Here is a 26,007-nt window from a genome sequence, read left to right on the forward strand (position 1 = left end):
AAAAATATTCTTCATCAATGCTTAGAAATGTAATGTTAATCGGGGAAGAAAAGTCGTTTTTGTTCAAATCTAGATGTGATGTTAAGACTTTATTCAGCTCAGATACTAAAAGCACATCCAAAGGTTAAAGACGCTAGCCAAGGCGATGAGTGGAAGTGGATTATTTTAACGTTAGTGAAGGAAAAGACGGCAACTAAAGTTTTGTACAGGCGTTCTTGATCGTCACGAATCCCAGTCGATGTTTCAAAACGTCCATTAGTTTCTCTCTATGAGCAGAAAAGTTTAAATCTACAGCGACTTCCACGGTACAGTAGGTGACATAAAAATAGACAAAAGATGAGACAAAAACAGACACACTGACGACTACAGGAAGAAAAAACAACAACAGAAGTTTTAAGGATTAGGATTCCTCTCTAATGGGAGTGCAGCCGGAGAAGAAACTGTTCTGGAAGCTGGTCAGGAGCCGCTTCTTCTTCTTGAGGAAGCTGACCGTCGTTCTGTCCTCGTTATCCTCTTCCTCGCCTTCCTCTTCCTCCTCCGTCAAGGCGGGTTTCCTTAGCAACTTCAGCTCAGCGGTGCTTTGGCCCATGTCTCCGATTTCCTTCAGCACCTACAAACGTTTAAGTGTTTGTTTTTTCCCCATAAAGTTCATTCGGAATAAAAAGTATTCATAGCATCGAACAGGTTGGTTTGTGTTAAGTTAAATGACCTTTCTACTCAAATTAAATGCTTAAACACAACATAAGTAATCATTTGACTTTTCTGCAGAAAAAATATTGAGCACTTTACACTGAATCGAGGTCCGTCCAAATCTTGAAAGCACCTTATTGAAGTTTAAACATTTTGAAGGATTTCCAGCCCATGTAAGAACCCAATAAAACACACTAGAGTTTCTGTGTGTTTTATTGGGGAAATGCTGTGTGCGTGTCCATCGTTACCTTTTTGGTTGGGGTGCAAGATGGAGGCTTGAAGAAGGTGGCGTTGTCGGGGCTGTCGCAGGACGGCTCCTGCAGGGACGCAGAGTCTCTAGAAGCGCCGTCTGCGATGCTTCCGTCCTGAAACGAGCAAACGGAGGTCAGAGGTCGTCGTTTTTCACTAGACCAAATCTTAAAAAGGTATTTGATTTTTAGTTTTTTTTTTTTTTGGACTGATAAAAATGAAACGGTTCAGCTGCAAGATGAACAAAGAAAAAAAAAAAAAGCTGTGCAGCATTGTCACTACTTCCATTATCAGAAATGTTACGCATCACAGATGTGTTTCAATGCATTTCCTGTGAAATCTTTCCTGTATACTTGGTTTTTTTTGATGAAGCATAAAAGAAGAGCGCCTTCTTCAAATCAAATGAAACTTGTGTCAAACAGCCGCCATCATTTTAAAGAGAATAATAAATGTTTTCACAGGTGAAAAATCAACCTGCTTCCGTCGCCACGTTTACAAAATCAAACACATCGACTGGGCTATAAAGTCTTTAGCTGCTCAAACATACAGGACAAAAAAAATAATAATTAATTTGTTTGATTATGTGATGTGGAAGGGCAGGTTGAACTCTGGAAAATCTAAATGTTAAAAATTGTGGCGGTACAAATGAAAATTTTTGAAACACAAACGTAGCACAGTTTATTGTACTTTATTCATTTGTGTTCACTTGGACTGGCCGGTCGACCTCAGAAGACGTGTGGAAACATTTAGTGGTATCTTTAAAACGGTTGCGGCACAAACAAAAAAAAAAACATTATGCAGCACAAACGTTTTCGTTCCAAGTTGAGGTCACAGCTGGACTCTGGAGTGGCAGGAACTCACCGCCGCCTGGCTGTCCAGGTTTCGACACTTCTCGTGATCGCACTGGCAGTTCTCGCCGCACGTCATCTTCCCTTTGCGACACCTGCACTGCTTGTTGCCGCAGCGACCTTTGCACGCACACTGAACAAAGACACACGGCTTTGCGTTAGTGCTTTCTTGAGTTCAACTTTAGTAACTACCAGACTGGTTTACTGGATTAAAGCAATGCTAGGCGAGAGCTGATGGGCTTTTTTTCTGGTTTATTAATGAAGGTTGCAAGCCTGAGTCGTAGTCCACAGAAAGGTTGCATCATATTAAGAAATAATGTCATAAATCAAGGATTTTTACTAATTCCATTGAGTTCAATGTAAAAAAAATTAAAGGCTTCAATTTAGGACCTGAACAAATCATAAAAATAACTTTGCTAACTTAATAGCCAGCACAGTTAATGATTATGTGAAGTCAGATAATGAAAGGAAAAGTCAGGAGCAGAACTAACGTTTGGTATCCTAAACCTGAGACATTTCAAGAAAAGTGGGGGATTTTATATTAAAATGGGAAGTAAACTCATCAAAACATTTGGTGGATGGAAGCAAATCAAGTTCTGATGTGGCAACTAATTTAGTTACAATAGAAGCCAACAGAAATTAGGCGTAAGATTAAAATCTAAATTCTAATAATTTAAACATATTTATTCAGATATGGACACACAGCTACTGACACTTTTCATTTCTTTCTTTCTTTTTTTTGTATTTAGCAGAATTTTCAGAAACGATATAAAAAAAGAAAAGAAAAAGAAAAAGAAAGTATCTTGGTTTTCATTTTTATTTAGCGTTCCCCACATCGTGGATCCCGTCTCCGTTGTGGAGAACTCAGGTTGGTCTTACCCCGGTTAGTTTGGGTTTCTTGGAGGCCCTCCGGCCCTTCTCGGCATTCTCGGGACGCCACTCGTCCGCTTCGTCCTCGTTCTCGTCCTCGCTGGGGGACAGCAGCTCCGTCACGCTGATGGTTGTGTTCAGAGCTGCCTTAGCGGTGGTGGGCCTCTTCTGTTTGGGCTTTCGGGGGAACACAGAGTAAACAGAATCAAATTGTGATTACGAGTTCTGAGTCTAAGCACAGAGCCAGACGACAAGCAGCTGCAGTCGTGAGGCAGGTAGGCTGAGAAAACTTCAAAATCATCTTCAAGAAAAACAAACAAAAAAAAAACAACAACTTACTTTTGGAGGAACGTACTCGAATGAGTCGTCTGGGCTCATTTCATTCTTGATGGCAGGTGCAAGAACTTTCTTCTCACTTGCCAAGTGGAGCAACGAGAGTTTCTAAGGTGGGAAAAAAAAAAGTTCTTTAAAGCCTGATTAGATGAGGGGGTAACAACTGCTGTTAGCTGCCTTTGGGATTTCATCCCCGTTCGGCTCGCTGCCTGTCACGCCGTCACAAAATCCATTTCACCTCAGGCAACAAAAGTGATAAAGCGGCCTTGTTTTCTTTTTAATTGATTATTTTACTGTTTATATTTCCTCAATATAATTTAAATTTGTCCAGAAATGATCTTTTTGGCTTAAGACACAACATGCAAAACTGCAAATGCAAGAACACGTTAAAAATCTGCAATTATCAACTTGTGTGGACAACTTTTACTATTTTCTCTATTATATTTCATCATTAAAACATCATCACTGACATTTCAGATGTAGCCAGGAGGGTTTCCAATCCAACCAGATGATTTCTCTCAATCATTTTAAAATCTTCGGGTTTAAAATACCTCACAGTCAAAACACATCAGAGTTTGACATCCCCACCCGCCCCCCAACAGTAAAAATCTAAAGCGCATCAGCAAAGATTTCCAAAGTGAAAGTGAACAAGTCCAGGCTTTCTACGTTTACCCAAGATCCCCCATGATGGATGCAAAAAAAAAAAAAAAAGCTAGTTAGCTAGCTAGCAAGAGTATGTTAGCAGCTAGTTAGCATTAGCCTCAAGCGCCTGGAGTCACAGAGCGTGATGAAGATGTCTGCGTGCGACAGAGAAATAAACTACGTAGAATATACGGGACAAAACTGTTTTATCACCACAAAATTCAAGACCTGTGATCAATGTATTTAAGGCCAACTTTCCTTCTTTCTAATGATTTCAAGACTTTTTTTTAAGGCCTTAAATTAGATACATTAATTTAAGGCTTTTCAAGAATATGCGACCAGCTATAATTAATATTTTGAAAGTTCATTTATCATTTCAGAAATGGCCTTATTAATGAATAATCAATAGAGGTAGCTCTTTACTTTCTGTTTAATTTGTTTATAAGTTAGTATAAAGGAGTCAAGTATAAATTAGACTGATATTTTAAAACAAAAGCTCAATACTGTTTATTACAGAAAGTGAAACTCATATTATAGAGATTCATTACACATAATAAATGCTTAAGTATTTCAAGCATTTATTTCTTGTTATTCTGATTATTATGGCTTACAGACAATAAAATGTCTCAAAATGCTTAAATATTGTGAAAGTTACACCATATTCATGAAAAGTTGAGTGGAAGGAAAAAGTGTGGTAGGTAATCAAATTATTTTAAAATAATCTAACGTAGCATCAATCTACTCCACAAACTTAAAAAAAAAAAGATTAGGGATGTTACCTGTCTGTACTGCTCATTCTGCTCCATTAGGTTCTGGTTCTGTTCGCTTAGTGTCCGTAACTTTTCAAGCTCTTCCTCCTAAAAACAACAATACAAACTGAAGTACTTTCAGAAGAGACTTGTGAAACATTTAAAAATGTAAAAAGAAAAAAATAAGGCATTAAATGTGGAATAAACAGACCTGGACTTTGAGGCGCTGGAGAAGCTCTCTCTCCTTTGAGCTCGTCTCCTCTGCCTGCTTCGCTTCTTCCGACTCCTCACACATGGGTTTGTTCTGCAGCTGGTTGAGGAGGTACAGAACCTGCAGAGGAAACAAACAGAAAGGGTTCGCCGGGAAGAACGCTCCCGTCTGAGGAGGTTTCTTCTTCCTTCCCCCCACAGACGCAGCATCACCTTCTCCTGGTGTCTCTGCTCCAGTTCCACCAGCTGCTGCTGATGCTCCATGTCCATGGCCGACATCACGTTCCTCTCATCAGCCAGCATCTTTCTTAAATCCTGGGCGTTTCCCTTCTCCTGCTTCAGCTCGCTCTCCAGCTTGAAGTAGGCCGCTTTAGCCGACACCAGCTGGGAGTGAAATGAAAGCTGTCAGTGAAGTTCATGTTGTGAAATGCATTCCGAGGTTACTGGCTTTATTTTTAGTTTTTACCTCGGCCATTAGGACCCGAACTGCACTCTTTGCGTCCACGATGCTGGTGAGGCTGTCGACTCGCTGTTTTAAACGCCCTTCGCCGTCGGCGACAAGGACTTTCTGCTGGAGGTCGGCGATCTGAGCGTTTCTGTGAGGAATCAAACCACTTAGCTCATCTTATCGCTTTATTACATTGTTTTGCTGCCAATATTCACAAGTCATTTATTGCAAGTCCAAGTCAAGTCTGAGTCGCGTATTTCTGCTGTTTTCATAAAATGCTGCATTGTGATGCATGAGAAATGAGTATTAGCTTAAACTTTTAAAAGAAAAAAATACAGTTTAGCACAATTTATCACACATTTCTTTCTTGATAAAATTTGTATCTGTATTTTTCTACACGCCATTTTCTTACAAAATCGACTCATCAGTGGATGCAGCAGTAAACGTCTGCCATCTTTTACTCAAAATAGGAAAATGAGGGCTGTGAAATAAAAATAAAAACCCTGCCTTTTGCTATCGATATATGAATAAAACCTAAATCAAATCTAAAGACAATTTCAATTCAACAACAATTCCGACATAAAAATCTCTACAGTAACAACTTTTTGTTTCTTAATGCTATGGAGCCTCCAGGTGTTTTTACAAACTTGACTTTGAACCGTGGCGCCGCCATGTTTGTGATAGTTAGCATGTAGTATTATTACGTTAGTGCGAGGTATGGAGAAATGAATAACCCAGAGCAGGCAGGCGAATAGAAAGATAAGAGATTATAAACAAAGCATTAAAAATAAAGTCCTGTTCATAAAATTGTGAGTTGAGTTTGAAGTTTATGTGATCCAAGTATTATTGCATACTGGCTGTAAGTGGACGGTTTGACTCACCTCAGGCCCATTTCTGTCTCCAGGTTCTCCACCTGCTTGGACAGCGGGGTCTCCAGCGCCCCCTGCGTCTCCAACTCAGAGATGATCAGAGTCCGACGCTGCATTAAAATATCCCACGAAACACACGAGTCAAGATCTTTCCTTTTTTTCCTGGATTTCTTTTACATTTTTAGGCACTGCAGGACGAATGTCTCCACCTACTCTGATTTTGGGAGCAGGTCTCTCCCCGGCCTCCATCTGCTGTTTGAGGTTGTTGATCTCCTGAGCCAGGACCTTCCTGTCGTCCAGCAGGTCGTTGAGGTGGCGGCGCGCCTCCTCCATGCTCACCATCACCTCCACCTCGTTCAGCAGCCACGTCTGACGCAGGCAGCGCCACAACTTTTAGTCAAACTCTTTCAGGAATGAGTGTTTAGTGAAACAGAAACCTGGTCAGCTACCTTGACTCTCGCAGCAGCTCCCTCCATGCCTCGGTTATGGCTATCTTTGCGTTTCTCTGCAGCTTCGCTTCTCTTCAGCAAGGCGTCTTTCAGTCTTTTGTTAGCAGCTGCCGCCTGTGACGAAACGACAAGTGGGCTAATGTGCTGTGGGGAGCAGCACAACAAAAGTAAGCACAACAGAAGAAACCAACCTCCTCGGTTTTGCGCCGCAGGACGTTGGCTTGTTTCTGGAAATCTCTCTCCAGTTTAAGCAGCTCGTACTGCCGTTTACGATCCTGTAAAACGATTGGGGAATAAAGAGTAAACATTATGAGGATGGCCTCTTCTCTCCAGCATCTCGAAATGATTTTCATTTGTTCCAGACCTTCTCCTTCAGCTGCAGGACCTCCCTGTCCTTCTTGCTCTTCCACTGCCTGTATTTATCAGCATCTTCTCTCATCTGCCTCATCAGCTGTGTTCGCTGCGACTTCATAGCCTGGAAGAGAAAACACCAGGTTATTTCAGTTTGTGATCATGTGACTTCAATGTAATAAGTTCGGCTTTCGCCCCAGAAAACCTGAAACGGCCACCATTTAAAGATGACAGGAAATAAATATCAATTATTTGAGCTTCAATTAAATCCTTAAGTAATCACCAGTTGGACCTTAAAACTCACATTTAAAAGCAAATAAATTAAAAGAAATTATACTAAATATTTACAATAAGTAATTGTAAGCTTAACTAAGTATCCTTAGAGTTCAAAATTCGGGTATTAGATAATCTTCTACTTTACTAAATCCTACGGTTTGGTGCAATCTTTTGATTTCCTGGTTGTGATTGGCTACCAATCCAAGCCTGAGCAGAATTTGTAAGGTACACTCCGATTGGATGAAACTTTGTGACGTTTAAAGCGCAGACAGAGCCAAGCGCGTGTCAGTAAGAATAGAAGACGTAAACGCACGAGCCACACATTGTTTGTTCACAGCGCGCTCAACGTAAAAAACAAAAGGAAAAAAAAAAAAGCGCGCGACCTCAGCCGTTATTGCCGCGCGCGAGTCGAGGGTTTTAAGAGACGCCTGCTGAAGCCGCCATACTTGCCGAGGCCAAGGTGCGGTGACGAGGACGACACGTTTATAACTGTGGAGTGTCGCGACCAGTTTGCTATCGCGGTTTCCGATGTATAAAAAATATTTAGAGCCGTGAGGCGGCTCGGTACAGCCACATACACGTCTGTACCGAGTCCGGCTCCGGTCCTCGATTCTTTTACCACATGTCTAAAAACAAAGAAGAAGCTATATTTAAAATAAATACGCATTTATTTTAAATGCGTTAAATACGCATTTATTTTAAATAGCCTGAGGGGGCAAGTGAAGTCAGACGGCGGTCAGGTTTATAATCCACTGGGGGAAATACTCAAATAACAGTAATATTTACAACAGACTACTACTTGTTTTTAATTTAAAGTCAAGATGGGCAGCTTAAGTTTTACCGATCACTTCAAGTTAAAATGTATTTTAAAAAGACCAATCACCTGTATCTCCTGCATCAGCTTGCTGACTTTCTGAACAGAGGTTTCCTTATGTTTCAACAGCTTCGACTGATCAAGTAGCTTCTTCTTCATATCTACAAGCTGAGCTTCTAGCTCCTGTAGCCTCCTCCTCCGCTGCTCGCTGAGTCTAGAAGAAGTTCATGGATGTCAGAAGTGAATGGAAACATCGTTTTATATTTGTACGATCTGAAATCAGATCGCTGCTACAGGGAGGATAAAGTTGTCGTACTTTGCCTGGTTGGTGTCTTTCTTAGCTGACTGAAGAGCTAAAACCAGTTCCTCTTTTTCCTTTTGCAGAGAATCGACGGCCGACTGCAGAGTTTGGATGTTTCTCTGGGGGGAAATAAATGACGATCTGAATAAATGACCTGGACAAACTGACACGGAGCTCTTTTGCTCGTCTTGTCGTCTTACGTGGTGCTCTGACTGCATGGGCTCCAGCTGGCTGTCGTTCTCGCACATTTTCCTCATGTAAGCTTCTTTCAGACTCAACACGTTGTTCAGCTCTATGAGCTCTTTGGAGAGCTGGGCTTGTCTCAGAGCATGGTTGGCTGTGAAAGCTTCTGGGGAGTCCTTTGCAGACGTGAAAAAAAAAAAATGTTAGAAAGTGTATATGTATAGTTTAAAATAATTTCATGGTTTCACAGCAAACTATCTACAGTCATCTAATTAAACAGAAACCGTACTGATGCAGACTGCTCAGGTGGATTTGTGCTGCCGCCCGCTGCTGCCTCGGGTACTTCCTCTCTCGCAGTCATGGCGTCGATGGAGGCAGATATGCAGACGCTCTCGTTCTTACAAAGCAAAAAAGGGAACAATGAACGCCCGTAGTGTCAGCCAAGACAATTACCTTCACTATAACAGAGGCAACGATTCTGATCGACGGTTGTTTTTCGTTAACGATGACATTTTATCGTCGACGCCCCTTTTGTTTCATGGCGATAACAAAAAAAACATAGCAAAACTATTTGATGACTAAAATTAAACAAAAATGTTAATAAATGGCAAAGAGAATATTTTTTTGGCTCTTTTGGGAGTAAAGATTTTGTCCACCAACAACAATCACATGTAGAAACGACTAAAACTAAGATGCATTTTTGACAGAGAAATAAAAAACAAGACTAAAACTAAAATGGCTGCCAAAAGTAACAATGCTGACACACTGCGTTTATCAAATTTATGGATGGACATTTTACCTATGACATCAACTGCAGCAGTAAATTATAGCAGTAAAGAAAAAGCCGTTTGCTTTGTTCTGATGAAAGCCAGTTCATTTACCTTGAGCTCCAAGATGAGCTCTTGTAAGTTCTGCATCACCTCCACATTTTCCTTTAACTCCTGGTCCTCCAGTGACTGCATCACTTTCTGAAGATCAACAGCACAGCTGAAAGAAGAGTTTAAAACCATTGCATTTAAAAAGGCACTAATTATGCTTCTGCAATCAGACTGTTGCTCGCTCCCGTCCCCTAAAGGCATGTGGGTTTTCTCCATTTTGAAAACTTACGCTGCGTGGCGCTGAAGCTGCTCCAGTTTGCTTTGCAGTTTCTCATTAGTTTGTTCCGTCTGAAAACGAAAGGAGAAACAGTCGACAGTGAAGCTGAGAACCTAAAATGTCCACTTTAGTTTGGAATAAACCAATAATCCCCTCTGTTGATCCTATTTGAAACTTCATAAATGTCTTTACGGCAATAATTCTGGTCCCACTTACCATGATGATCTTCTCAAACATGAGGGCCGTCTGTCCCGCCGCCTCGCTCAGTTCTCGGCACAGCTTGCTGTTCTCGTTCTGCAGAGAGCGGTTCTTCTCCAGCAGCTTGCCCACGTCCTCAGCTGAACTGGGCCTGGAACAGAGAGCCGTGACCAACATGTCGGGGGTGTTTTCTGACTGCATTTATCAGCTCGTCCTCCCAGTTTGACCCCCACTTCTTACCCGGAGAGCACAGGAGCGACTCCGCCTCGCGCGTGCAGAAGCATCACCTGCAGCTCTTGAACCTGAGCAAACATGGAAAGGAAAAGATTCTTTATGCTTTCACTTGTTCTCTACTTCAAGAATCAGGTTTTGCATCTTGGAAAACACACACAAAAAAAATTGTTACAAAGAAAGTCATTCTGCCAGAGAAATAGATTTCCAACTGAATAAGAGTAACTAGTTAACGATTCTTCAAACGTAACATGTATAGATCTTAAAATGGAGCGTTCAGCTTCATATTGATTTTTTTTTTTTTTAAATACCTGCTGTTTCAGTCGGTTCATTTCTGCGGCTCTGGGGTCGACGTTAACGACGGGTTTGTTCTTAATCTTGCGCGCTCTGTCGGCGTAGCGCAGCGTGTTGATGGTTTCCTCCATGTTGGAGTCTGCAGGACTGACGCACGCAATCATCAGAGTGTGGCTGTTTCCTCCGAGAGAATCTGAAGGGAAGAAACGACGCAGACATGAACTGATTTATTTATTTTTAAATGGAAAAAGCAATTAGAGTGCATCGCATTTCTGAACTGCGTCGTTATTGGAAAACAAGCTTTCGCCTTTGTTCTTTATTAATTAAAACGCAGGAGAACCTGCATGAAATGTTTTTAGAAAACAAGTTTTTTTGGGGGAAAAAAAGCGATCGTTTTTGTTAGAGAGAAGAAAAAAACCCCGGTATGTATGCCTGATCTAATGACCAGCAGGACTTTTGAACATTTAAATCAAAGCCTACCCTGCAGCAGACGGGTGAGTTTGGAGTCTCTGTAGGGAACAAAGGTGTTTTTCTTGCTTTCATCACCCAAAGCACTGATCACATTACCCAGACACAAGAGGCCGCGGTTGATGCTGATTCCTGCGGATAAAAATAAACAGCGTCACAAGACAAGTGCTCCAAGAAAAGCTGTAGTATTAAACACTGGAAGACGCATATTGTATTACAATGTTTGCTTGGCGTAATAAACAAAAGCAAATGAATGTTGCTTTTTTTTTCTAACTGCTCCAAAGCAAAAAAAAAAAAAAAAAACAAAAAAAAAAAAACATTTTTTCCCAATGAAACTGTAAGCTATCTGAAAACCTTTTTACAAAAATAAGTGAGAGAGATGTATAAAAAACAAACAAATAAATAAAAAGGTATTGTGATTGCCTTCTTTTAAACGGTCTCCCTCTGCTTTGGTTTTCTTCTGTCTCTCTGAGCCGGCCAGATCGACAAGGTGCAGCTTTGAAACAATCGAATCCACTCTGCAACAGAAGTTTGCATAGATTGTCTTAAAAGGGCTCATGTTTGTTCAAATAATTTTCTTGCTGGAAAATTATTATTAAATATGTTTCCTACAATAGTTCGAGGAGGCAGACACATCAGAATCACAATAAACAGGAAAAAATTATGTTTCGTAAAAGGTAGTGCTTGTACTGTCGAAGGTTTTTGCAACTAATTACAAGTTTGGATAAATAAAGTGTATTATTTGTGTAGTAATGGATGAAAGAAATGCTGATGAGAGGTGAATCTGAAGTCCAAAACTTATTTGATGTAGAAGAATCTTGAAATCTTAAGAATTCACATCCTGTTCTATTCAGTTTTGACCTTTTCTGCTCATCTTCCTTCATCATCAATCTGATATTTTGTATTTTTTTTTGAGTAATAAATGCAAGATATAATTAAGCTGCATGTTTCAACTAATCATGCACCATCAGTAAATAACTTTTTCGTTTTTAAAATCTCTTTTCTGTTACCTTTTTTCATATTTATGTAAATCCAAAAAATTCCCAGTTCTGTTGTCCTAAAACAACTGACTTTGAGAACCACTTGTAACTTAAATAATCAATGTTTTGTTACCACTTTCTTGCTTAAAATGAATAAATTAGTTGGGTTATACATGTGTTTTCAGTTCCTATCAATAGAGTGACACTGTGGCGTTTTTGCTGAATGTTTTAACACTGAAAATATGAGATCAGTCAGGCCTAGAAGCAAATGTTAAAGAAAACATGTTTTAAAGAAAAAAAATCCACACTGAGTAACTAAAAATGTGTGAAAAGCCAAGTATTAAAATTTGGATACATTTAAAGAAAAGACAGTAATCAGAATCTTTAAAGGACCCGTAAATGCAGATAATGTTCCACTATAGTGTTGTAATGAAAGCATATTAATAAATTGTGGACATTGCTGAGGAGCTATTCTTAAATTTTTATTAAAAAATTACATTAAATTAAATGGGGGAAAAAAAGAGAAGTATAAAAAGCTGACTTGTCTGATCCTCTGCGCTGCTCCAGTGTGATCGTGAAAATTGCGTGGGAACGTGAAGAGGCTGCATTCATGGCCGTGGACCCCACCGTACGCGCGGAGTTCCCGAGTTCCAGACAGCCCACCATCTCCGGGGCGGTAAACACCTTCCGCTCAGTCAGCCCAACGATCTGGGGGCAAAAATTGGGTAATTTTCAAAAGTTAAAACAGGAAAGGCTTAAAGAGCCTCAAATATACAGAGTGCAACACTACTGGGACGTCTCACTGGCTGAAATAAACCCACCTTAATGCCTTCTTTAGGGTCCTCACGAATGCTAATGGCTGGTTTATCTTTAGAGGAACAGAGCAAATCTAATATGTCTTCGTTATATATCTGCAAAAAAAATTTACAAGATGATCAACACAATACAAAATAAGGCCGGGGGTGATAATCTTAAGATTTTTTTTCATACCAGATCTGGTTTTAATAATTTTTTTTTTTTTTTGGTTTGTTTTGGTTTTTTTGAAAGAAATTGCAGACTCTACAAAACACAGAATTTTCCAAAAGTGAAATCTTCAAATCTAAGAATTTGATTAACAGCCAACCTCCAGATACGACACAGCCAGACAGAATTCAGAGTCTGCTCTCTTTTCCCTCTCCTCAAAGATCTTCTGAATGACTCGGGGGATAACTCCGACCGAAGGGTCGTTTTCCTGCGCCGATGTGTACGTTCCTCCCATCGAGTAGGTTTTTCCTGACCCCGTCTGTCCGTATGCCAAAACAGTGGCATGGTAGCCTGACAGAGAAAATGTTTGGCTGGATAAAAAGTTTGCTCAGCCGGCTTTGTTTTCCTAAAAAAACTGCTAACGAAACCAGAATTGTATGCAGCTGATATTACACTGCAACCAAAACTTAGGTGTGATAATCAAAATCCACATCGCCAAGCAGCCTTACCTTTGAAAAGTCCGCACAGTAACGGTGAGATGGCGGTGCTGAACACTTCCTCTTGTTCAGCAGCGGGGTCGAACACGTAATCGTATGTGAATGCTTTCTCCGTGCCGACGATCACCTGAGGAAAAGACAAACACACTGAACAGAACTTCATCTTGATCCCATTATTCAAGTTTAATACAACCCACCGCACCTGTGGCTCGTCAGGAACAAACGTGAGGCAGGACTGACATCCCTCGTTGATCTCTTTTGGCACCAGCGGGCGACATCTCAAGGCGACGCGCACCGGGATCACCTTCGCGTCTTCGTTTGTCATGGTGGAAGAATCCGGTCAGCAGCTTTAAGACATTTGAAGAGCAAACGTGCTGAAAAACATGGATGTAACTTGAGCAGACACAGTTTTACTGCACATTCACAAAGTGGAAAGTAGCTGAAATACAACTAGGCAAATCATTCAGTTCCTTTTTAAAAAAATAAATATTTTATTGCATAGATTGCAATAACAGCATTACTTGAGTGATTTATCATCTGTAGCAAAGGATGCATCGGCACCTGAAACAATAATATGTGAAAAGATCAGACTTTCTGCTTGACTTAAGATCAGAACGGTGTAGGGTATATTTTGTACAGTTTTGGTTTAATTACTGCTCTGAATATGTTTATACAGCAACTGGGCTTTTTTTCAGTCTGTATACTCCAGTTAACAATTATTTGTTTACTAAATGAATCAAATATTATCTCAATAATTGATTAATTGCAATTAATCCGACTAGTTGTTTGAAATCTAATCCCTATATTTGATAAAAATGTAGAGGGAAAATGGGGAAATTAAATCCAAGCGGTTACTTATCCAGCACAGATATAAGTTAAGTTTCTCATGTTTTACCATAAAGTTGCATGATATTATAAGTCGCTAGTCTTTTTGTTTTCCATCATCAACGAGGCCCACATTCTTCCTAAACTTTAAGGATCTTGTTCACCAAAATCTCTCGGATGTGGAAATAAAGGAGGGTGGAAGACTCCGTGTAAGGTTCAGATGAAGAGCTAAAAACAGCTGCAACAAGTCACTTCAAGACAACGTAGTAAAAACTGTCTCTGGCCACTTCAGGATGAGCTTTTTGGTCTTAATGTGTGATTCATGTACAAAAAAACCCCCGTCACAATACATTACTGCAAGGTATCACTGAGCTGACGCCATGTTTTACTTTTACACGTCAAAACAAAAACTAGTTAGCGTACATAAACTGTGGGGTGTGGAGGCAGATAATGACAGTTATCTCATTTATAGGGGGACAACATTTTTTTTTACATTAATGGTATCGCACTGAATTATTAATAAAACAGGCTGGGTCGCGCTGTCTGTTCACTGCCTAACTATATACATTCAGCGTCAGCTTGAAGTTAAACAGCTAGCTGCAGTTATTAGCAAGACGTTAAACTTAACGTACCTTTTTCAAGTTTTACCCAGGACTTAGGACGATAACTGCATTCGGTAGCTCACGTTGACAGTGGATTACTGCCACATAAGACACGATAATGCCACGGTCTACCGTTTAAAACCCCGTTGATATTACAGATAATTTCCCTTCACCAAAATATAAGAAGAGTTCCTGCCCGCCACTTTCAAACGCGCAGCTCCGCCTCCTTATTTTTCTTCTGCACAAACCAGGAAGCACACGCACCAGTCGAAAACAGCGCTACTGACCTCTACAGGGCAAAGACGAAAAATGCAGTACAACGCTTCGATTATACAATTTTACTTTTATTTTTTTGTCTTTTTTTTTACTAGTTATGGTGTACCATCACAACATTGCACGCTGTTTGAATAGACTATAACAGTGTTAACAAAATCTAACATTTTATTCAGTCGTCAAAGTAGAAATTAATACATAAGCATATATAACAAAATCATCTGGCCCTGCTTCATCTGTTCAAATATCTGGTTTCAATTATGTAATTAATTTTCTCTCAGAAGTTGAAAAAGTTCAAAGTTTGTAGTTTTATACAAACCTACATGATGTGATTATGGTAAATAAGATGTAAATATAAAAGAATATTTAAAAAATAACCTTTTAGATTAATTCAAATTTTAATCAATTAAGTTAATTAAGAATGCAATCTGGAAATGCAACATTTTTACATTGCTTTTTAAAATTTCCATACTTATTCAAACTTTGAAAATTATAAAATATAATTTTCTTCCTTTCCAGACTTTTTAAGACTCGGTCGAAGCTCTGATTTTTCTCTTCACTGCCGGACATGAAAAATACTGCAAATCAGTCCGAACTCCCAGTTACTTTATTGCAAACTGACAAGAAAATGGCAACAGTTTAAGCCTGAATGCGGCGGCCATCAAAGATAAGCTCTCACGAGGCACCATGTGACTCTGTGACTGTCAGACAGACCCTGTCCATTTAAAAGATGAAATGCCCAGGATATTAAAAAGAAACAGAAAAAGAGGGACAAAAAGAAATCCTAGTGAGCGTTATGACTTCCCTGTTGATGGGAGGAGTTCTTCGTCTGCAGTGGAAAATCAGCAGTTACTCCCGTCCTGGGTGGAAAAGAAAGGTCACTACAGTTGGAGCCAAAGGGTAAAACAGCTGAGCTGATGACAAGGTGTATGCAGAAAGAGAGAGAGAGAGACAGCTGGGCTGACTGGACATCAGCAGAAGTCATTGCATGAAATCACGTTGCATTTTTCTACATCTATTTTGAATTAACGATTTTTGTAAAACGATGCATTTTCACAATTGCACAAAAGAAAAATATTTTTGTGCAGACAAATCTCATTCTGTCAGTGCACAATTTGCAGGACAAATGAGCATGTTGTGAAACGCACCAACATTTGTGGAGTGTCCATCTTCAGTAGCTAGTGGGCAAAATGCGGAGTCCATCACATGGCAACACAGAGACACACATGCATATTTTGGGATTGTTGGAGAAAATCCACACATGCAAATTTTTAAATTTAGTCGATGTGCTTTCTAGAATTTTTGTCATGACTCTTAGTAAATATCTCCCACAGATTCATGAAGCTGCTGTGTTGTCCTTACTGTACAGTGTCTTATTCTTATTTTTCCTGTTTTTTTTTTTTTAATCTTAGTTTGAATATGCATGCTTCCATTTACCTTTAGCTTCCTGCTGTCACACTTCAATTTTCCAACTAAAGAATGTTTTCTTTTCTACTCAATTACCACTTCATTATTTTATTAGCCCACTTAGGTCTAAATACCTGACGAGCATTTGAAAGCTACTGTCCCCAAATTTGGGGCTTCTAGAAATGAGGTGGGTATGCAACAGCCATGTTTTAGTGTTTAATATAATTATTAGAGTTTTTACATTATATGCAAAAAAGAAAAAAAAATTACAATTCCAATAAGGAAAAAGACAAGGAGAAAGAAAAAATACCCAACAAACAGCCAAAATTCCCATAAATACTGTCACCTGCAATGTACATTGCAAAAAAATTGCAGCAGTCATGCTTTACTTAACTCTCAGTTAATTTGAATTATATTCATGACAAATTATTAAGTTATTTAAAAGAACTATTCAGAGATATTGTCACAAAAGATTGTTTTAACTACAATAATTGCAAAAATCTAAATCACAAGTTATTAAAAAAAACGTGTATTAATAATAAAAAACAGGAATAAAAGAAGATGCATGAGAAGATAAATATAAATAAGTACTAATATAAGTACAAACCAGAGGCAAAAATTTTATTAACTGACTGACTCTTTAGCAATTGTAGAGACACAAGTATTGAACCTTGGGGAAGTCCTCAAGTAGTTTTTGCTTAGAAAATTTCCTTTAAGAGCAAAAACAGTCAAATGCAGAATCAGAAATTACTGCAGTCAAGTAGCAAAAGCACAAAATAATTCACAGCAGCTGCAGCCATCCAACAACGTTCGTATTCCTTCGATAGTTTCTGTGAAATGCTAGATTGAAAATAATGAGAAAGCTGCAGTCTGGCCTTCTCTTACTATCTAAAAATTTTTGCTAATGAATCATGCACGCTTTATCAGCAAGACCTAACAATAACACACCAGACTGTCCCATGCTGGGAATATCAGATGGTGAGAAACCTTTGATCACTCCATGTGTGTTTTTTTTATATTTATTTTTTTTTACTACATTATTATTACATCAATCGCATCAATAAAACTACAATGGCAGTGACGATTACTTTCATCTCAACCACATCTTTGGCTTGTTACTTGCGGCTGAACTTCGACAGATGTGAGGGGAGGAAATTCGGCCTGCTTCACCCTCTTCCTGTTGTAGCTTCAAGAGCTAATCGGGATGCGGCGGATTGCATTACCATGACATCATGCATGTCTGCAGTCCACTGGTTGCATGAAGAGGATTTTATAGAGAATACACTCTGCTCTGCAGCACTAAGTCGTGTGTACACACCAACTTTATGCTATGCTGAGTTAATGCAGTTTATTATAAGCAACGGTGAGTAAAACCCAAATTCAAAATGAATGTTTAAGAAGCGAAAACAAGAGATTTTGTCCTTTCTTTTATCTGTTAACTTTAGAAAGAATTATGCAATTTCTTGCGTAATTCTTTCTGACTTGCAGCTTTCATATAAATGCTGCTCCACATATGTCACTATTAATGTCATGAGCGTTAAAGAAACAAACAATACTTGGTTATTTGGAACTTAAGAAAGGCTATGATAAAACTAAATGTGCAATAAAACTTAGCTGGATGGATGCAGACTGTTTATTCAAGAGGATTATAGGGTACCATATGCAAACTTCAAACTTCATCGGTGCTAATTTTATTTATTTATTATTATTATTATTGTTATTATTATTATTATTATTATTAAGAAGAAGAAGAATTTCCCATACTGTTCCTGTAAACACTGTCTTAAAGCTAAACTCAAGTGGAGCTATGTCACAACCAGAAACCTTAATATATATTCAGACTTTAAGTTAACCAGTAGTGCTTAATGACGCAGTTTTTTTTCCCCAAACAAAAAGTCTAAAAAGGATGGGATGCGTTTGTAAATAAGTAATTTGCAGAAGTATCTCTCCGCGGAGTTAAAGCTGCAAATTCTTTGTTATCTACCACTTTTGCGTCACTATAAAGTCTTGTCAGATTTCCAACAAGAGTTCGATTCGGACATTGGGTCATGTTGTCATAGCCTTTGGGGTATGACTGCTTTTTGAAGGTTCCTAAATGAATACGACGAATAAGAAGAAAATATATATAAATCTTCATTTCTATATCTCCTGCTATCCCGAGTGTTAAAGGCTTGAACACAAAATGCTCACGACAAGATTTTTGACAAGACAATCCCAGATTTGACGGGAAGAGCAAATTCACTGTAGTCCTCCTGTGCCTTTTACAACTTCGGGGCAACTGCTTTTATTCGTGCACGCGCACGCACACGTCATGATCGCGCATGCTTCCACAGCAACGAATATTTCTTCTGAATTGCAAATTCAATATCCCCCCCCCCTCTAAAAAGCTACGCAGTATGAGCAGCGACTGGGCGCAGATCGTTTTCTGAATCCGGTTCCGGCGTGCCGACGACACCGATGCCCGTGCCCACTGACTGATCGCAAGGCTTTTTACCCGATCAGCACAGAACTGTAGCAGCTGACAGGCGGATGCGGAGGGAGGGTTGCCAGACCCGGCGGAATTCTCACGGTCCGCGGACTAGAAGGCTCTTCTGTCCGGATGACAGCCTCCCAACAAACATATGCTGAAAACTTTCAGCTGTCCGTTTGACGCGGGGTGTTATTTAGATTTACAACCCGGTCCGAGAAGCAGTCATGATGCAGGTGCAAACTGTGGGCTAACGGTACTGAAATGACTTGTTCGGCGCTGACGCGATTCGTTGTGCCATGCCAACCCCGCATTGTCAGTTGCCATTTTACTCTGCGTTTCCCCGGCGTTTGGGTTTCCATTATTCTGGGCCTGTTGTATAATTAGAAGTTCATGAGGCAGTAGCAAACAAGCTGGTGCAATGAGAAGCTACGCTGTCCGAGGAAAAGTGCGCAGTTTGTGCTGAAGCTTATGGGTCCTGCGTACTCGAGCCCCCGGCTTCCAGTTGGAGAGGTGTGCTGCAGGACTACAGCGCACTGGCTGTCGGCTACACATCTGGACCGCCTGACTGCTGTCATCTGCGGCCTGATCGGACGGTGTACTCCTTGAACTTGTGTGTTTTAAGGGGGAACTGAGTGAGGTCGCTTTGGGCGGTGTCGTATTAGCAAGGAGGGGTGTATATTTGGCTCGGACTTGGGGTGGTGATCCACTGGAACACCACAGTCCAAACCCTGACTGGCTGACTACTCAAGGAATAAACGGCTGTCCAGCTATGAATTTTGCGTAGCCGAGTCACGCATTTTTAAAGGCAACGCTAGAGTGACATTGCAGTCTTCTCGCCACATTGGTTATTTCTTTGCCAGACTAAAAAAAATAAAAGAGTGAAAGTGGAGTATTGTCCGTCGTACGTCTCAACGCAGTGGGATTTCTACGTCTGGTCGGCGTTCCCCCCCACCCTTCCCGCGGTGACGGTTATGGGTCGGAAGCGGTGTGTCGGTGCAGATTGTTCCAAGATGGCGGCCGGGTGCTGCGGGGTGAAGAAGCAGAAACTGTCGGGATCTCCCGGGTCGGGGGGTCCCGGCGGGGTGGGGGCGGGAAGCGGGGTGGCAGGAACCGGACATTGTGGCTCGGAGTTGGGGATTGGCTCCTCCGCGACGGTTGCAGCAACGGCGAACGTGAGCAGAGCCAACGGCCTGGGGGGACCCGGAGGTAGCGTTAGCGGTAGCAGCGGCGGCACAAACGCTCTGTCCCCTGCCCCGGCCGGCTACTCAACATCCGGCCTCTCCCCGAACCTCAGCCCAGGACCAGGTTCGGGAAGTGGCGGCAGAAAAATGGTCGTCTCAGCAGAGATGTGCTGCTTCTGCTTTGACGTGCTTTATTGCCATCTGTACGGATACCAACCTCCGAGAACACCCAGGTTTACAAACGATCCCTAGTGAGTATTTATGTCTTTTGTTGTTTTTTTTTGTTGTTGTTCCATTTCAGCTCTTACAGTTGAATTCTCACAATAGGGACTTGTCTATGAAAACCTTCTACGTCCACGTTTGGAATTTTTTTGTCTATTATATAGAATTCGAATTGTCACGTGAAAGCAGAGCTTAAATTCGGTTGAGTTTAATTCATAAAGCTCCTCCCGATTGTATCTCAACTGAGCAAGTTTTAAGTAGGGCCTTGCGATAGAGGCTGCTCGGGCCTTCTAGCTACTCAAACCGCACGCCAAACATGCTCCTCTTTGCTGAATTTTTGAATAAAATATATTGAATGTTAATGACTGTTTGAGGCACCATGTCAATTTTACACTTTCCATGAGTATTTGTCAAGAATAAATATTTCACAGTACTTCTAATCTAACTCAAAAGGTTGTAGCTAGTCTTCTTCTCTACTAGCGCTAGCTTTTATCGGTTAGCCATTATTAGCATCTAGAAGATAAAAGGATGGAGCGTTTATTTTTTCTGTTCAGCAACTTTAGGTTGGATAATTTATTGCCGAACATTGAATAAAATGTATTTAAAAGAGCCCAATGTTTAACTTAAGTAGTTGTGGTCTATACATTTATCTCAAGTAAATTCTTGGTGGCATATACTGAGCTTAGCCTTGTTAGCCTTAAGCTACATTAGCTTACCAGCATAGTACCAATGAGCAGATAGCGTCTCATTAGCAATTTTATTTTTTGCGGTCTCCCTCAAATATTGACAAGTTAATGGTTGGCAGTTTATTGTATTTTATTTTACAGGTTTTGCTTTGTGTTAAGTCGTTTCCTATCGAAGTAGGGAAGAAATAAGCTTTTCGCAAACAACAAAGAAAATATGCTACTTGCTAAGTACTTAGCAGTTCTAAGCTATACTTAATATAACCGGCATTAAAGACGGACTAACGCCATTAGTAGATAATCAAAGGAAAACAACAAGCCTGTTCAATATCACGATCTGAGGGATCGACAAAAGATATTTTAGTATGATAAAAATAATTATAAGATTTGTAAATGTATAGCTGTTTTTTTTTTTTTTTTTCAGTAGGTTTCATGTTGAGGCCTCTGTAGAAACATTTTGTCCCCAATCTAACATGGTAATATGACACCATGTGACCTAAACGGGTGTCTTACATTTTTTGAAGTATTTCGAAACCAGAGCTCATTTTTTTCCAGAATATGTAGGAAAAAGTTCATTCATTTGGCAACTTCTTCAAAAGAACATACTCAATGTGTCGTAATGTTTGTTGATACAGACATGGAACAGTGGCAGTTTTTTTGAGTAATGGCGGATGGAGAGTCAAAACAAACTTGAAATTAAAAAATTAGCTTTAGTGTAAGACTGGTACAGAATAAACTATGTATTTTGAGCAATACTCTTTTGTACCTCTTGGCACTTTTGTCATATTTTAAGTTCAACAAGAACCATTTCAAAGTGAACACGTTTTTTAAAAATATTATTTTATGCTCTTCTATTCTTTTAGCAAGCTAGAATACAATAAAAATGTCCTTTATTGTCCCTCAGTGGGGATATTCCGGAACCATAATTTGCCAATGTTTGCCTAATAAAGTGTCACTATAAAAGAGCGTGTATTTTATTCACTATATGATAAATGTGAGATTACTGGAATGCTGTAATTCGTGACAACTTTGAGTCTTTGACAGAAAGAAAAAAAAAAGAATCCTTTTAGTAAGGTGTTTTCATAAAGCTCCTGACATTCTTTATTCAGTCTTACAAAAACCGACATGATTCCATTAAAATCGTCATCAAATAAAGCAAGGTATGGAGTAAAAGATTGGCATGTAAAAAGTTTTACATTCTTCAGCTTTCCCAGTTTTTGAACAGTAGCATGCATGGCATTGGAAGAATTCACCCTGTCAGTGTAACGGTGTGCGACTGCAAGGGAAAAGAAATGTGAGTGGACACATTCTTCTGTGAAGGACTGTTTTACCTGAAGTGCTTTGCATACCTCATTTATTAATGTAACAATGTGAGATGTACTACACTTGGGTGAAAACTGACACGGTCTTCAGATTCCGCACTTTGGAAAGAGAATTTTCTTTTAATTTAAAAATGTTGAGATATTTGACGACTACACAAATCTTTTGCATCTTGTTATCCAATATTAGTCACCAGAATGCAAAAAAAGTTAATTTAGATTAAAACAATTTGAGCACCTTTCTAAATGTGTAGCAACACAACATCCATGCAGATCTCTACAAACCTTCAAAGTATTCTTTTTGTCTTTTAGTGCAACATTTAGTTTGGCTAAAATATGCTGCTTTAAATATTAAGTTGAAGAACAGAATCTTGGGTTTCAGCCTGGTCTTTAATTTCTCCATTTTCTTTTTCAAACAAATCTTTTTCTCTAAAGAGACTTTCTCCCATTTGGACTCGACGAGCTTTGAAAGCACATCTTGAAACCCAGCCTTCTCCGGAGAAGGAAAAACGTCCCGTCTCCTCGCTGAACTCGAAGCCCTCCCGGACGGGTAACATAATCCGCGCGAGAGGCAGAAAAAGTCGGATCCGAAGTGTTAACAGGAATTTTCCACAAGCTCATAAAGTCTTGGGAGTAATTTAGCATTAGGAGCGTTTTGTGGTTGGGGTGGAAGCGCGGAGGGGAACAGTGTTGGGTGACTGAGAGCCGGTCACGTTACCCAACCGTCACAGTATCGCCCCGGACCAAAAAGATCCGTCAACGGATGCATAACAAGCTAATTCCTGCTGGATGTGTGTGTGTGTAAGCTCCATCCGGTTGGAGGAACTCGTGAGTACGCTGTGCGGTGTCCTCGACATGTCCTTCACTCGGGGGGTGGTAGCTTGTCAAGCTGAATTATTGAAATGCTCTGACCAACTCCAACTTTGGTCATAGGCATAATGCTCTCTGGTGTTTTTGAGAAAAAAATAAAAAATAAAAAAGATAAGAGTCTCACATCGTTACAGTTCTGTCATGTTTTTAGTGATTAAAGCAGAGAAGAATTTCCTGTTTTGAAATTTTCACGTGGAAACGTCCCTAGAATAGTTTATTTTTCTTATTTAGCTTTTTTTTTACGCATAGCAATAACAAAAAAGGGAAATTGACAATGCAATCATTATTAAATTGATTTATCCACAGTTTGAGCTAAAAAAAACTAAGCAAAAGACAAACATTGTTGTTAAACAGTTGGTGACCTTCATCACATGTGTTGTAGGCATGTATATCTCCATAAAGCCACTGCAGTGATGTAAGACAGAGTGGCATGTCACATGCATCTTGTGGGAAGCAGAGCAGATTTTCCAAGATAACGTAGAAACAAATGTGTAATGAAATTCTAATATAAAAGTACCTGGTTAATGTTTCCTTGTCACTAAATGTTTCCAGTGTTTTTAATGTGAACTAGTTGTTGCTTAGGAATATTTTTAAAAAGAAAGTAGATCAGTTTTTTTTTTTAAGTAACTCTTGACAGTTTAATATTAAGAAGCACAATTGTAAATGACTTATCAGTACTACAAACTTGGGAGCAAATAGGTTTAATTGTGTGTGTGTGTATATATATATATATATATACATATATATATTTTTTTTAAATCTTCAAATGAATGACAGATTTATTATTCTAAAATAAAAATATATTCAAAATTGAACTCTTCCAAATGATGGGGAAAAAAGGTGTGTCATGTGTAGGCATGGACTGGAATGAGATTTTAACAAGTTTTAGAACATCAGCAGCTGCAACAATGTTTTCTTGAATATTTATCAGTTTTTGATAAACAGTGAAGCTGAAATGCAGCTTACATTTACTGGGTGATTTTTATGTAAATGTTTTTGGTGCGCTTTTCTAGTTTTAACACAATTTTATTTAATTATAATGTGATATTAAGTTTTTGCTCCACCTTGTTTTATTGACTGAAATATTCCCAAAACAAAACTCGTCTCTTTTGTAAAAGCGTAAAACGTTTGGTAGCTTTCTCTCAGCCGCCTGACTGGCAGTGCGCAGCCTTTTCATTCTTGAAATTGCTATCACACAGAAAGAGAAATCGCTCTAAAATGTATTCTGGTGACATAATAAAATTTAAATCTTTTTTTTATTTATTTTTGTTTTCGTTGTTCCATGCTCATGTTGTACTTTGCATAATTCCTCCTCTAACACCACTGACATGAAACTTTTTTCCTTTTTGCCAGTGTCTTGATGTTCTCTGCTCAGAAGCGGTATTTTGCTGCATTGGGCTCTTCATTGTCATTCATGGCTTTGTTTAGACATCAGACGGTGATTAATTAGCTATAAATGTAGAGCCACTGCAGGGGCTTCAGTTGGGTTCTCCTCAATCAGAAGTTATCTCATCATAAAAGCTGGAAAAATCTCAGTTACAGCATGAAAGAGAGAGGGGGGGGGGGGAAAATTGGAGTCAGACAAAGAGAGTTGGTTAAGCAGGCGGCCCAAAGCAATGAAGGAAAGACTTTGATGGAAAATGATCCATCATGATGAAAGACGTTAGAGCTAGTTCCATCTCATGTGAGTAAAGATTCTGTCGTATTTAATAAAGAAAGCAGCAGGTGCTGACGTACTACTGGAGTGTGTGTTAACATCGTTTAGACTCTGTAAATTAAATGGATCACTCTGATATTTTTTCTTTTTTTTTCTTTTTGTCTTTCAGCCCGCTGTTTGTCACATGGAAAATAGGCAGAGACAAACGGTTGAGGGGTTGTATAGGTACATTTTCTGCCATGAATCTGCACTCAGGACTCAGGGAGTACACCCTTACTAGGTAAGCAACCGCGATCGAAATGCATTATCTATAAGATTGATTATAAATTGGGCTGTTTTTAATGGTCACATTGATATCTGTGGTTGTAGAAACCCACCTGTAGTAGTAATTCAGTTTGTCAGGGATCTCCTCAGTATATTATAAGCCTGGCGGGCCACCAGGATTTATTTGTGCCCTCATCAGGCTAAGCATTGCTTATTTATTTAAGTCTTTTTAAAATGTTTGCATATTTTAAGACTTTATCATTGGTGTTCAGGTGTTAATCTTTCAATAACATGATTATCAAGTGATATTTTTAAATTTCCTGTCAACTTTTAAACATTTTTTAACTCAAAAAGACGATGGATGAATGACTGCCTTAGCGCCCAAACCCAGGGCTAGCAAGTTTTCTGGGGGAAACCTTGAGTTTGTGCTTCAGCCTGTGTTTCTTTACGCTAGTAAAATATGTCGGCAACAAATCGACTTTCTTAGTGTAAATTTTTGTGGCGCCCTCTACTGTACAATATTCAGTTTAAATGTATTCATTCAACTAGATCAGTGGTTTGCCAAACATTTGACATGATCTGTTGAATAAAAACAATTTATAATTTTTGGTAAAGGCCCACTTCAGAAATGTGAGTTTTAAAAGAAGATGGCTATGTTTCCTTGTATGGGATGTTTGCCGAAAAAAAAAAAGGATTTACAAAAAAAATATTTGTTACGGTGGAAATTTAATGCAAAAAGTACTTGAAACGGCAAAAAAAAAAAAGCTAAAACTGAAATTTGTTGTATCTACATTTAAAACATTGATGAGTTTATCACTTTTAGTCAAAGTTATCAAGAGGCATTGTGTAAAGTCCAAGAAGCCACTTGTGGTTCCGTAGCCGCATGTTGCAGACCCCTGAACTAGATAAAAGGCAACAAAAGAAAAGTTCCTGTTGTTGTAAAGACAATAGGAAATAAAACCGTCCTGCATGCTGACATCTCCCTAGTGTTGAGATTGTCTTTCTGCAGCACCAAACATGCAGTTGAGAATTTCAGTAGCATAGATCCAGAGCCAGATGGCGTGGGGCCCCTCTGAGCCCTGATCTCCGCTGGATTAAGTCTCTCTGTCATAAAAACATCGAATCACCTCACTGGTGCCTTTAATTTAATGCAGCCCGTACAGCATTAAATGATTTTCATTCTCAGTCTAATTTCACAGCGAGATCTTATGATTATTAATCTGCGT

The 26,007-nt window shown here is 39.5% G+C and overlaps 2 protein-coding genes across 2 annotated transcripts in view; one reads left to right on the top strand and one right to left on the bottom strand.

Annotated features, from left to right (window-relative positions):
- Nucleotides 1-68: 68 nt before the first annotated feature.
- kif4 (kinesin family member 4) lies at nt 69-14,686 on the bottom strand. Its single transcript, XM_015031966.1, has 31 exons — nt 14,466-14,686; nt 13,211-13,355; nt 13,021-13,135; nt 12,672-12,862; nt 12,370-12,459; nt 12,090-12,256; nt 10,992-11,086; nt 10,581-10,700; nt 10,118-10,293; nt 9,816-9,877; nt 9,594-9,726; nt 9,390-9,448; nt 9,164-9,269; nt 8,572-8,679; nt 8,300-8,458; nt 8,115-8,218; nt 7,868-8,012; nt 6,722-6,832; nt 6,549-6,632; nt 6,358-6,471; nt 6,122-6,277; nt 5,921-6,018; nt 5,058-5,187; nt 4,805-4,975; nt 4,593-4,712; nt 4,412-4,489; nt 2,997-3,098; nt 2,667-2,834; nt 1,801-1,920; nt 939-1,055; nt 69-610 (listed from the first exon to the last, which is right to left on the bottom strand). Exons 2-31 carry the CDS (start codon nt 13,331-13,333, stop codon nt 401-403), a joined length of 3,732 nt encoding a protein of 1,243 aa, XP_014887452.1. The 5' UTR covers nt 13,334-13,355; nt 14,466-14,686; the 3' UTR covers nt 69-400.
- Nucleotides 14,687-18,530: 3,844 nt separating this feature from the next.
- Nucleotides 18,531-26,007, top strand: part of ammecr1 (AMMECR nuclear protein 1) — a 42,215-nt gene continuing 34,738 nt past the window's right edge. The window contains exons 1-2 of the mRNA XM_015031972.1: nt 18,531-20,017; nt 24,687-24,797. Coding sequence (XP_014887458.1) covers nt 19,557-20,017; nt 24,687-24,797 — 572 coding nt within the window. The 5' untranslated portion in view covers nt 18,531-19,556. The remainder of the gene's footprint in view (nt 20,018-24,686; nt 24,798-26,007) is intronic.

The sequence above is a fragment of the Poecilia latipinna genome, unplaced genomic scaffold (genome assembly GCF_001443285.1).
Source record: "Poecilia latipinna isolate Pla-1442-1.1 unplaced genomic scaffold, P_latipinna-1.0 Scaffold225, whole genome shotgun sequence".
Taxonomy (NCBI): domain Eukaryota; kingdom Metazoa; phylum Chordata; class Actinopteri; order Cyprinodontiformes; family Poeciliidae; genus Poecilia; species Poecilia latipinna.